Source organism: Trichosurus vulpecula, chromosome 9, assembly GCF_011100635.1.
Source record: "Trichosurus vulpecula isolate mTriVul1 chromosome 9, mTriVul1.pri, whole genome shotgun sequence".
Lineage (NCBI taxonomy): Eukaryota > Metazoa > Chordata > Mammalia > Diprotodontia > Phalangeridae > Trichosurus > Trichosurus vulpecula.
In genome coordinates this window covers 149485979-149498760 of record NC_050581.1, presented here as the reverse complement: position 1 = coordinate 149498760, position 12782 = coordinate 149485979, and the positions used below count along the sequence as shown (strand labels likewise).

Genomic DNA, 12782 nt, shown 5'->3' with positions numbered 1-12782 from the left:
CTTCAAGCCTCTTTATTACATTAATTAGAAGGTGTGCACCTTCAGAGAATGGATTATTTCATTCTTTGTATTTTTACCTTCGGAGCTCAGCACAGGCATCTGGCACTTAGTAGCTGTTTGTTGATTGACTGGTCGTTTGGAGGGCCCTAACCAAGTCTTCAGAGCAACACATACTGCTGACAAATGTGAGTGGAGAAAGAAGGAGCATGGGTGAATGTGTGAAGTGTGTGTGTGTGTGTGTGTATGTGTGTGTGTATGTGTGAACTTACAAATAAATCCAGCAAGCTTAAAGAGATGAACAGAATTGTACTGAATGACACCTCCCAGTTTATCTAGTTCAACGCCCTCCTTTTCTTCCCCCTCCTCGGAGAAGAAATCTGAGCCTCAGACTGGGAAGAGACTTTCCTAAACTGAAGTCCCGGATAAGGTTAGGGCTTGAACCTGTCTCCTGACTTCTAGTCCAGAATCAGTCCTTCCTTCCTCCCTCCCTCCTTTCCTCCTTCCCTTCCTTCTTTCTCCTTCCTTCCTCCTTCCTTCCTCCTTTCTTTCTTTCTTTCTTTCTTTCTTTCTTTCTTTCTTTCTTTCTTTCTTTCTTTCTTTCTTTCTTTCTTTCTTTCTTTCCTTCTTTCTTTCTTTCTTTCTCTTTCTTTCTTTCTTTCTTTCTTTCTTTCTTTCTTTCTTTCTTTCTTTCTTTCTTTCTTTCTTTCTTTCTTTCTCCTTCCTTCTAACACTGAATTAGTGCTAGTGTCTCCAATATACTGGGCTTCCTAGGTTAAAGATAAACCAGAAGGGAAGAAGGGAGGGAGGGAGAGAGAAAGGGTGCGAGAGAGGAAAGCAGAGTGGGGGGGATGATGTAGGTCTTTTCGTCTGAAGGAATTCCTATAACATGATGGATGAGGCCATAAGGAGGTTGGTACGCCGGTGAAAAACCAGCTGTCCCCTCTGGATGATAACTCAAGGTTAATAAATGAGCCCCCAGGACAGCCGGGAAGATTTAGGTTGTAACTCAAGGCTGATATCAGCACTGGCCAGACCATCAGTGGACCTCTGCCTCTGGCCTAGCCCGGAACTAAAGCTGGGCCTTCATACCCCACCTGGGCACCAGAAGCAGACTCTCTGTGGCTATGTTAAGTGACCTTTGCTCTGACCTGTCGGAAGAATAATAAGAGATGGTATTTATTGCTCTAATACACATTATCTTTTTAATTCTCATGATAAATCTTCAAGGAAAATATCGAGGCAGCTAGGCAGCACCGTGGTCAGAGCACTGGCTCTGGAGTCAGGAGGACCAGGGTTCAAATCCACTCTTGGACACTTGATACTTACTAGCTGTGTGACCCTGGGCAAGTCACTTAATCCCAAGTGCTTTACCAAAAAAAGAAAGAAAGAAAGGAAGGAAGAAAAAGAAAGAAGTGCAGCCCCATAGATGAGAAAACTAGAATGGAGGTAAAGTAACTTTTGTACTTTTCCCAGGCCACACAGGCATAAAACTTATTGGATCATAGCATCATGTCTTTAGAATTAGAAGGAATCTCAGAAATCACCTCTTGGTTTTACAGATGGAGAAACTGGGTTTAGAGAGGTGAAAGTCATGAGGGATGTAAATGGCAGAACAGACACCTGAACCCTGGGAAGACAATGTGATGTAGTAGAAAGATATTCTGGAATTAAAGGACCTGGGTTCAAATCCTGCTTCCTACTACTGTAGGACCCAGTTTTCTCATCTGTAAAATTAAGGGCTGGACAAAATAAACTCTAACATCTCATCTAGCTCTACATTCTATGATTGTATCTGTCGATGTGTTTCCATTTCACAGAGAAGGAAAATCAAGATTGTGGGTAAAAAAGTGACTTGTGTTAGTGCCAGAGTCAGGACTAGAATCCAAATCTGGTGTTCTTTCCAAATAGCTCCATTCAACAATCCATCATAGGGGTATAGATTTAGAGATGGAAGGGACCTTAGAAGGGATCAAGTCTAATGAAGCCTCCCCTCATTTTACAGATAAGAAACAGAGACTGTGACTCGCCCAGCTTCACATTACAAGTAACTGAATGAGACGAGATTCAAACCCAGGTTTTCCTGACTCTGAGTCTGGCGCTCTATCCATTAGGCCAAACTGCTTCTATCTAATCAATTGGCAAGCATTTATTAAGTGCCTATAATGTACCAGTCACTGTACCCAGCACCTGGGGACACAGAGACAAGAATGAAACATTCCCTGTCTTCAAGGAGTTTCCATTCTATTAGGAGAGACAATACAAAAAACATTAACTGTGCACGGGATTAGTCCTGGGCTAGGTACTGTGGGGGGAGGTGAAGCTGAAGATGAGCTGGTACCTGCCCTTCAGGAGATTACACTCTGGTAAACACTCCTTTCTTTCTCTCTCTCTCTCTCTCTCTCTCTCTCTCTCTCTCTCTCTCTCTCTCTCCCTCTCTCTCTCTCTCTCTCTCTCTCTCTCTCTCTCTCTCTCTCTCGCCCAGCTGCTCAGCAGCCCCAGACATACATTGACTGAAGACTGACTACATCTGGCTCAAGCCTAAAGAGAAAAGGCTGGAGATAAAGGTCTGACTATCTAAAACATCATTGGGTGATGAGAAGAAAGAAGACAATTGCAGAAGCCCTTCAAAAAGTGAAAACACAATCTGGAAATGAGAGGCGGCTTCAGAGAGGTGGGGTGGTTTAAAAAGCATAATACTTCGGGGCAAGAGGGACGTGTGGTCAAATCCTGCCTTGGCTGTGTGACCTTGGGCAGGTCATTTCCCTGTCTCTAAGACTCAGTTTGCTTATCTAAGAGGCAACTGGGCAGCTCAGTGGATAGAGCACTGGGCCTGGAGTCAAGAATTTGGCTTTCTTATATTGTCTCACCTAATAGAATGGAAACTCCTTGAAGATGGGGAATGTTTCATTCTTGTCTCTGTGTCCCTGAGTGCTAGGTACAGTGACTGGCACACAATAGGCACTTAATAAATGCTTGCCAATTGATTAGATAGAAGCAGTTTGGCCTAATGGATAGAGCGCCAGACTCAAAGTCAGGAAAACCTGATTGGAGTTTGGGTTTTGGATTTGGAGACTTGAGTTTGAATTTGGCCTCAGATACTAATTCTGTGACCCTAGTAAAGTAACTTAACCTAATCTACCTCCCAGGGTTGTTGTAAAGATCCAATGAGATGACGTTTGTAAAGAGCTTAGAACATGGTAGGCACTATAGAAATGCTAGCTCTTATTATTATTTTTATGAAATGGAGGAGTGAGAGTAAGTAGACCTCGAAGGCCCTGTTGGCTAAGGATTCTAAGGCTGTGATTTGACAGGTGACTTGAGGGAGCTGCAGTTTCAGTGCCAGAAAGAGAATGAGAAAGAGGAACCCAAAGTCTGAGAACTCAGCCTTCCCAGCTTACCAGGTAACCTCTCAGAGGCCACCTGTGGTGTGTTGCCTATGGGGCCTGAAGACCTTTTAGACACGTCAGAATGTAGCCTCTGAGACAAGTGGTTTAACAGGATCTGCAAAACCTGGCCCGTCTCACTAGGCAGATTTGCTGACAGATCAAAGAGAGGGCTGGGGTGGAGAAACTGTTCATCTTTGAGAGCTGGGGCCAGGGAGGGGAAGAGGGACTTCCCAGCTGTGCACAGCTGGCCTGGAGGACAACGGGAGGCTTTTGTTTGCTGGAGAAACTTCAAATATCAGCCAGGGTCAGTGCCAGGAGAGAGTCGTTTAGCTGCCGGCTGCTCTGGTACTTCTCCTAGGGGCGCTGCCTGGCATCCTTGACCTCACGCATGGGAGGGAGGCGGTCTCCTTGGCCTTGATTCTTAATGGGGAAAATCCAAAAGGATCTCAGAGGTGGTGCCAACCTCAGGCTCAGTGGGAATGATGGGAGGCATCCCATCTGTTCCCCAAATGCTTGCAGTTGTTGGGGAGTTTGTCGCTTTGAGGAGGATTGGGAATATCCAGCTCCTTGTGCCTCCATCCAATGGAGTATGGGCTATGGCTTTGGCTGGACCTGGCATCTCCGGCTGCTGCTTGGGGCAAGACAGTGTGGGCTAAGCTTGGAGAAATCTTGCAGTCACTCAGCAGGAAGAGAAACTCCAGCCTTGGGACACACAGCAAGACTATGTGCTCTCCCCATGACTTTGTGGTCAGGGGAGCAGGAGAATGAGGTTCATGGGGGGATGAGAGAGGAGTAGCTAACCCAGGGCTAGGATGGGACCCAGGAAACCAATACCCTTCTCTCCCTTCTTCCCTTATTCAACAAGGACACAGTTGTCTCCTGCAGCTGAGTGTGTTGACACATTAGGTCAGACAACCAGGGCCCAGGAAAACCAAATTTTATTCTCAGATCCCTATCTTTTAGAATATTGATTCTTTTCAATGAAATGAAGTATGATATAATGGAAAGTACACTTGGGTTGAGCTGAATTCTCATTCTTCCTCAGATATTTACTACCTGTGTGACCCTGGATTGGTCACTTTTAACCAGTCTCAGACTCAGTTTTCTCATCTGGAAAATGAGGTTAATAACAGCCCCTACATCATGGGGTTGTTGTAAGGATCAAACAAGATGTAAAATGTGTAAAAATATTTTGTAACCATTCAAGCACCACGTCAATGTTAGTTATTTAGTAAAAGTCCCTTGAGGGGAGGGCCCACATTTTATACCTCTCTATGAGCCTGACCATATAGATCAGTGCCTCATCCATAGCTATCCTCGATGAAAACCTGTTGGTTGACTGACTGATTGATCTGAAGCAATCTCTTACTCAACCTCTGTTTCTCTGCCAGAAGGGGATTGATGGAAGGCCCAAAAGCTTCTCTCTCAGCCTCCAGAGAGGAATTCCTTGGCCCCCTGAGCTACAACCCCAAGCTTCTGGGACCATTACACTACCTTGTTTTGAAAGAGAGATTTTGCCAGAAGGATGGACTTGGACATCCAAGACTTACCCCTTGCTCCATGCTGTCATTAGCTCGATCCGTGACTTTGGAGATGAGGGCCAAGGCATCTGGGAACGAAATGGAGCAGAAAGTGAGTTATTGGGGGTGGGGGGCAGTTCCTATTTTATGACCCTCTATGGACCAAGCAAGCCCAGGGTGATTACTCTGCCTCCCTCCTGCCCACGGAAAATGACAACAGCTCTCAGTGTCTCTGCCTTGGAGCAGGACCATTCTGGCAGAGTCCATTAGAGTCTAAGGAACTTGAGGCCAGGGACTATCTTTTGCTTTTCTTTGCATTCCCAGAATGCTTTGTGTTCTTAGCCCTGTGCTGGTTGACTGGCCTGCCTTGGACTTCACTGTGATTCTTCTATGGTTATTACTTGGGGCCCCCTCATTGGGCCTACACCAAGCCCTCTTGGACTTGGCCACAGAGTATCTGCATGCCTGATGCCATTCCCAGGAATCAAGCTCTGGGCTTGGTCTGGCTTCCTAGAGTCTCAAAGACTCAGTGAGAAGAAGCTGAAACAGACACAAAACTCTTGGAAGACCAGTAAAGGGGAGCATTCTGAACTTTTCTCAAGCCTTATCTCCTTCTTGAAGCCTTCCCCAACCACTCCAAACATTTTCACTTCACTTTCCTTCTGTCTGATTTCCTATTATGTTCCACATATGTGCACCCTTACTTTTATAGTTCTTTAATCTTTCCCTAAGGGATGCCTGGTGTCTATTACTAAAATATTGCTTAAGAGAAGGAAACGCGTCTCCTTTTGTAATCCTCTCAATGCCAGTTCTTGGGGCACAGAAGGTGCTTAGGAAGCACTTTTTGAATGAGCATGACAGAATTCTCCGGTTCAGACAATTTGGGATGTGTGGCCCCAGGAAGGTCTATCCCATGCAGGGAGAATGCCAGAGAAGTGCCCCCTGCCCTCAGAAAGCTCCCTATCTATTCAAGGAGATTTCAGAGTCCAACTTGTCTCTAACAATGCCTTAACCTGTGAGATTTGGGCAACCCAGGTGGAGAGGATGATGAGACCACTGGATGATGGGATCATGCCAAAGACATGGGCTAGAAGCTGCCATGGAATAGTAGGAAAATTGTCTATTTTTCAGTGATGGAGCTTTCCAGATTCAAGACTACCTCCTCCCCAAACCTTGGCTATGACTTTTTCTTCCTTAGGCTTGGAAATCATTTCAATCCCACCACACTTGGGAATTCCCAGATTTCACACAATTTGCTAAAGTCGGCTCAGAACCGTAGGACAGCAAAGCCCTAAGCTTGTAAAAAAATAATTTGGGCACCAGAAGCTGGTGATTTTACGGGTTCCCAGGGTGTTTTGTCAAAGAGGATACATTGCAATTGGCAAAAACTCAGCCCATTGCTGGAGAGAATGTCAGGTTAACTGAATCAACCTGGGGAGAGGAAGCTTTGATCTAGTTCCAGCCTGAACTAAAAGTATAGTTTCCATCTTTCCTGTACTTACCTTGGGTATTTTCATACTCTGCTGAGTCTGGACAAAGGTTATTCAGATAATCTGTTGGAAGAATAAGAACCAAAAGACAAATTTACTTCCCAGGTGAGCTCAATTCCCCAATCCCAGGGTCGGCAACTCTATATTCTCACTCAGAGCAGAGATTCAGAGGCAACTTCCAACTCAAGGATAGATTTCAATTCAGTTCAAGAAGAATGTACTAAATGTCTACTCTGTGCAAAGAATCGTGATAGGAATATGAAACAAAAATGGAGCAGCCTCTGCCTCAAGGATCCTATATTCTGTTGGGGGGTGGGGTGGGGTGAAGGGTGAGGGATCACAGATGTGTGCACTGATAAGGAAGTAAGTAAAGTTGAGTATGAATGGAGTATCCAACCTTCCCATTTTTATTAGCCTAGAGAATCAGCATAGACATCTAGCACCATCATCACTGCCCTCATCATTGCTATCACTACCATCAGACGACTGACACCATTCTCAATGCCCCAGCATTATGAGCCTGATCATCATTACCAGAGTGTGGCCTCCTTACCCCCCTTACCCCCACCTCGGCCCATCATCTTTGTCATTTATTTCATCATTACCATGATCATCATCACGATTGCTGTCATCACCATGGTCAGCGGCAGCAAAAGCACTTTATGAGCCGTTAAACACGATACATATGTGAGGCATTATTATTACCATTGTCCTCCCCGTAACCACCAATGTCATGACTGTCCATGTCACAACTACCATGTTCGTTCTCACCATCACTGTCCCCATCATCATGCCCGTAATCACCAGCGTCACCATCACTATCAGCACCATCATCCTCCCTGTTATCGTGCCATCATCATACTTATCACATCCGCCGTCATCTTCACCATTACCGTCATCATAATTTCTACTATGCTTGCCACCTCCATTATCACACTTACCACTATCTGTATCACGCTCACTATTGAAACCATTATCACCATGACTTTTATCGTCATTTTTGTCATCCTCACTGCCACCATCACCCATATTATTATCATGATCACCCCTGCTATTGCTCTCCCCAACATCCCCATCATATTCATCATCATCCCCATCTCCACTGGTCATTCCTTTTGCTGATATCATCATCTAAAGACAACATTCATTGAGTAGCTGCTGTGTGCACAGAAAGAATGAAGATGCAAAATTTCCTGCACTTGACGTTTTCAGAATGGTCTTTGCTTTGGCCTTTTCCAAAGCATGTGTCAGCTTCTTTGAATCTGGATTTTAGTTGTGTTCTTTATGGCTTCTTCTGGCCATGAATTAGCCCTGGTGTCTGGCTTGTGATGTAGGGGAAAATGCTAGAGTTTAGGTCCAGGGTCTGAAATTAACTACTTGTGGGACCATGGACGAGGTATTTTACCTCTCTGAGGATTGGGCCTCAGTTTTATCATCTGTATCCTACCTACCTCACAAAGTTTTTGTAAATCATAAAGCACTATATAATAGCTCATATTCATAGATAAATGTGAAATATAATTTCTTTTCTTCTAGTGGAACATATTGGTTGAATATAGGGCAGACCTAGAATTAAACTTGTGGTTGTGATTTTCATGTACCCAGTAACACAATCCAAAATGCCAAGGCTGCCATGATGTTGAGCGATAGACTTCTCTGGGGGGTTCATGGGCAGAGTCTAGTCTCACAATATTCTCAGCTCCTCCTCCTCTTCCTCTCAGCTCTAGCCAGGAGCACAGATGGAGGATTGGCCATGGATCCTTAAATCAGCCTCCGCTATCCTCCTAACAGCTCACTGGTGGGCTCAGAGCAAAGACAGGACACATCTCCTATCGTGGATCCTCCCTTCCCCTCACATCCCTGAGCTCCTCTCAGTGACCCCAGATGGGATTACCCAACTCCCCTCCCTTGCTCAGCCTCAGGACAATCTCTTTGTTCCCTGCTGAACCCATTCTTACAGAAAAGTCAGGCAGAGAGCTCCATGGAACTTATGGCAGGAGAGAAGCATCATTTTACAGCTAGGTGGCATGGTACAGTGGTGACAAACTCCAAAAGAAATGGGCCCCATATTGTCTTAGAAAACCACAAATGGACATTATCTATATTGTATTTTAATTTACTTTGTTAAACATTTCCCATTTGCATTTTAATCTGGCTTGGCCGCTGAAGACTTTTATGAGTGAGGGTGGGGAGAAAGGAATAAATTTGAAACTTCTGGTGTGGTAGGCAGAATGCTAGACTTGGAACCAAGAAGACCTGAGTTTGAATCCTGCCCAAGATATTTATTTACCAAGCAATCTGTTTAACTTCTCTCAGTCTTAGTTTCCCTTTGATAAAATGAGGATAAGAAAAGCAACTACTTCAAAGAGTTGCTATGAGGATCAAGTGAGATTTTGTAAATATATGTATATATAATTTGAATAATGCAACATAATAGATATTATAATAGATAATTAATATAATAAATAATATATGCCTATATAAAATATATATGTACATGTATAATATCTGAAATATGTTTAATAATGCATTATACCATGAAATATATAATGCCTACATGTGTAATATAGTAAATATGTATATATGTAAAATTATATATGTGCATATAGGATATATGAAATGTATATACGTGGATATATAAATATATGTACATATTACGTACACACACATATATAACTTTGCAAACCTTAAAGCACTAAATAAATGTTAGCTCTGATCATCATCACCCCTGAATATAAACCAATTAACTTGGCTGCTGTTCTGCTGGACCTCTTATTTCACAGGGGTCTGCAGAAAGCTACTCCCAATGGCAAAGTCTGCCTTCCCCTGCCCACAATGCCCCCTTCCAGCCTGTGCAGCTGCCCTGATATGTCCTATGCCTACCCAGGCCCTCCACGCCCACGTCCTTGGTGACCTCCCCAGGCCCACCTGTGAGGAGCACTTGATACTGGAAGATGTGTTCTACCACCTTCAGGAGCTGATGCTTCACCCCTTGGCCACCACTTTGAGGACTCTGCCGGTCACAAAGAGAAGAGAAGAGAAGCATTCTGGTCAGTCTCTGATGACTTCTGAATGAAGGGTTTGCCCCAGTGGTCTCTGGCCCCCATGGATTCCATGCTGACCCCCCTGCATGTACCGCCTCACTCCAGATCCACATCGCTCTCAATCCTCCCCCACTTTGAGTAGCTGTGATTTCATCAGAGAAGCAGGTCCCACCCCCTCTAAAGCTGAGTCAATGGCCTTACAGGGTTTCTGTGGCCCAACAATGCCCCCCTGCCCTTTCCTGCGGGTGATCTAGCGACAGGCCTTAGAATCTTTCCAGTTTGTCGGGACTTATGGGAGCTTGGACCCTTCCTTCTGGCACAGGTTCTGAGAGCTCAGTGTTACCTCCATGACATGGTGAGGTATCACTGAGAACTTTCAGCGGAGCCTCTCCCTGATGAACCCTGCAAAGTTCCGGTCACTACTCTATGCACACAGTTGGCACAGTGTTCATTAATATTTATTTTCTGACTTGTGGCCGCATGCCTCTTTTGTGGTGTAGTGGCTAGAGCATTAGATTTGGAGTCAAGTAGTCCTGGGTTCAAATTCTGCCTTTTAGATATTTATTGTGTGACCCTGGCCTTCAGTTTCCTTCATCTGAGAAATGAGAAGGTTGGACTCGGTGACATCTATGGTCTGTTCCAGCTCTAAATCTATGATGCTATGATGATAATCCATGATCTATCAGCCCCATCAAACTGGAGAGTGTAGAGGGCAAAGGAAGGATGGTGAGAAAAGAGGTCAGTAGCTTATCCTTCCCCATTCCTAAATCAGTAGTTTCTTCCCCTTCTGACCTCAAATGGAACATCCAACAAGAAGATATCAGAAGGGACTGGAGAGCATGCAGGGTTTAGTGGAACAAGCACGAGACTTGAGATCAGGAGATATGGGTTCAAATCCTAGCCCTAACATCTATTAGGTTTATGATCATGGGTGAGATGCTTTTCTAAGCCACAGTTTGCTCATCTGTAAAAGGGAGGTATCAACACTTGTATGACCTGCTTTGTAGGGTTTTCAGGCAAGTGATTTGCTGACCTTAAAACACAACAGAAATGTGAGTTGTTACTAGTAACGACAATAATAATGAAGGTGCACATGGAAGTAAGCTGGGGAGGGGGAGGGAGAGAAAGGGAGGGCATTTACCTCGAATTCCCGGAGGGTGGAGGCCAGTTGGGAAGACTTGATGCAATTTCCATTGAGTAGAGCCAAATTCTTATCAAACTTTGTGATATAAGCCACATGGTGGTCGAATTTCGGTGCCTGGGTGAGGAAAATGTCAGCCACCTTTGGCTGCTCCTCCCTGAAGCCATGTGAGAAAAATGGGAAGAGGGGAGAATGTGAGTAAATGTTTTAAGAATTACCAGCAAACCCCTCTATGACATACCATTGGTTTTCCAGCCACCTCACCTTTGTCCTGTGGAAGGTTTCCTGCCTTTCATGGGAAACTAAGCTCTAATCTACTGGCGTTAGTGAGGTTCAGATAAAATAATGTATGTAAAGTATTTTGTACACTTTAAAGCATCATGTAGATGTTAGCAATTATTACTATCGTCATCTCATTCTCATTTTGGGGGATGGTATCAGATAGATACAGTTCTAGAACAAGTCACTCTCCTGCTATTATTCTTTTATATTTATTTTCTATATACATTTATTTACATATAATACATAAATATATTTATTTATCCTTATATTTACAATCATTTATATATTTATATATATATATTTATAATTATTCTCTTATATTTAATGATATGCAGACTATTGCACACAGATAAAAATAATGGCTTTTTCATAGGTGTAGAAAATACTAGAATGTAAACTCATCTTCTGTCGGCTCACTGCAGGAATCCTTGGTACCACTCCAGCAGCAAACAAAATGGTGTGAATGATAAGTATCTTGCTCTGTTCCCACATGATTTTTATTTCTTTTGCTAATTCTCAATTTTTTTTAAAGCTGTTTTTCGTACAACTGGGGATTATAAGGATTTGGTAGGGTGACATAAAAAGAGTGTTCTTAAGTTTTCACGGATCAGTGTTGTACCTGGGCAATTGGGGCAAAAGTTTGGTCTGTGATAATGGTCCACTTCCAGTAGCAGGTATTAATTGAGTGGTCAGGGATATTTCTTTTTTTTAAAATTTATTTTATTTTCAATTCAGGGAACAAAATGAGCATCTCCATAACTCAGTAAAATAATTGGCATTTGTGGTTTGGGAATTTGTAATCTGTCACTCCACAAAAGATAATGAGCTTATGATGTATAATTCTAGCTATTATGATATGTCTTTCTGGGTATTCAGTAGGTGCTAAATTTTTGCAGTCTGCCACGATGCATTAAAGTTTCCATGGGTTTCTTGTGTCAGCCGCATTGATCACTAAATCTGGGCTCTTTAAAGGTAACCCTCCTGTAATTTATGAATATTATTACTGCCAACATTGGCTTGAAGTTCTGGAAAAAGCTGTGGATCTTTAGTCTTCCCCCTCCCCGCCTCCAGGGATGGACTCAAATGTTTCCTCAGCTGTAAAAAGAAGGGGTTAGGCTAGAGGGTCTTTGCTTCAGCAGTAGACAGGCCCAAGATATCATCCAGCTCTGGATCCTTCGAAACCCATAGTGTCTTGCTCCACTAGTTCTGCTTTGTGTTCTAGCTTAGGAGAGCTCTGTCACTCCATGCACCATCCCACCCTAGGATAAAGGGCATATGGTACATTAGAAAAAGCAGGGGCTGGAAGTTGGAAGACCTAGGTTTAAAAGCAGGCTCTGCCAATTTGTGGCCTTGTGACTGTGCAAGTCACTTCATTTCTCCTTGAATCTGTTTCCTCCTCTGGAAAATGGGGATAATGACATTTGTATTACTTATATTCCACTGTTCTTATGAGGGAAGCTATTTGTAGAGGACTGTGTGCATGTTTTTGTGTGGTTGTTATACTTCAAAAACATGAGCATCAGAAAAGAAGCCTGGGGTCAAGAGAGGCCACTCACCAGTTCAGTATTCTCTCTTCCAGTTCACTCAGGATCTCTTGGTGCAGTTCATAGATGGCTGGAAGCTCACTCAAGCCTTGTCTCAGCTCGCTTCTGGCTAGTGACTCTTCATTGTCTTCTGTTTCTTCACTTAGAGCTTTTAGTATTGCCTCATGGAAATCCTGAAACCCAAGACAGCCTGTTAACAACATGCTAACCTAACGGAGCCAAGGTCACCTCTGTGTTGGACAGATACATCCTTTGGGATTCCTAGGCGGGGCAGCTGAAGTAATAAGGGTCTTGAGAGTCAGGAGAATGAGTTTGAGGATGTGCCCTCCTGTGTGACTTTGGGTCAATCACTTAACTTTTCTGGACCTGAATTTC

The 12782-nt window shown here is 43.8% G+C and overlaps 1 protein-coding gene across 1 annotated transcript in view; it reads right to left on the bottom strand.

The window, feature by feature from the left end:
* Window positions 1–12782, bottom strand: part of FGD5 (FYVE, RhoGEF and PH domain containing 5) — a 191109-nt gene that overhangs the window by 31931 nt on the left and 146396 nt on the right. The window contains exons 6-10 of the mRNA XM_036738174.1: window positions 12420–12580; window positions 10582–10738; window positions 9325–9409; window positions 6409–6459; window positions 4937–4995 (exon numbers count right to left, since the gene is read on the bottom strand). Of these exons, the coding sequence (XP_036594069.1) occupies window positions 4937–4995; window positions 6409–6459; window positions 9325–9409; window positions 10582–10738; window positions 12420–12580 (513 nt within the window). The remainder of the gene's footprint in view (window positions 1–4936; window positions 4996–6408; window positions 6460–9324; window positions 9410–10581; window positions 10739–12419; window positions 12581–12782) is intronic.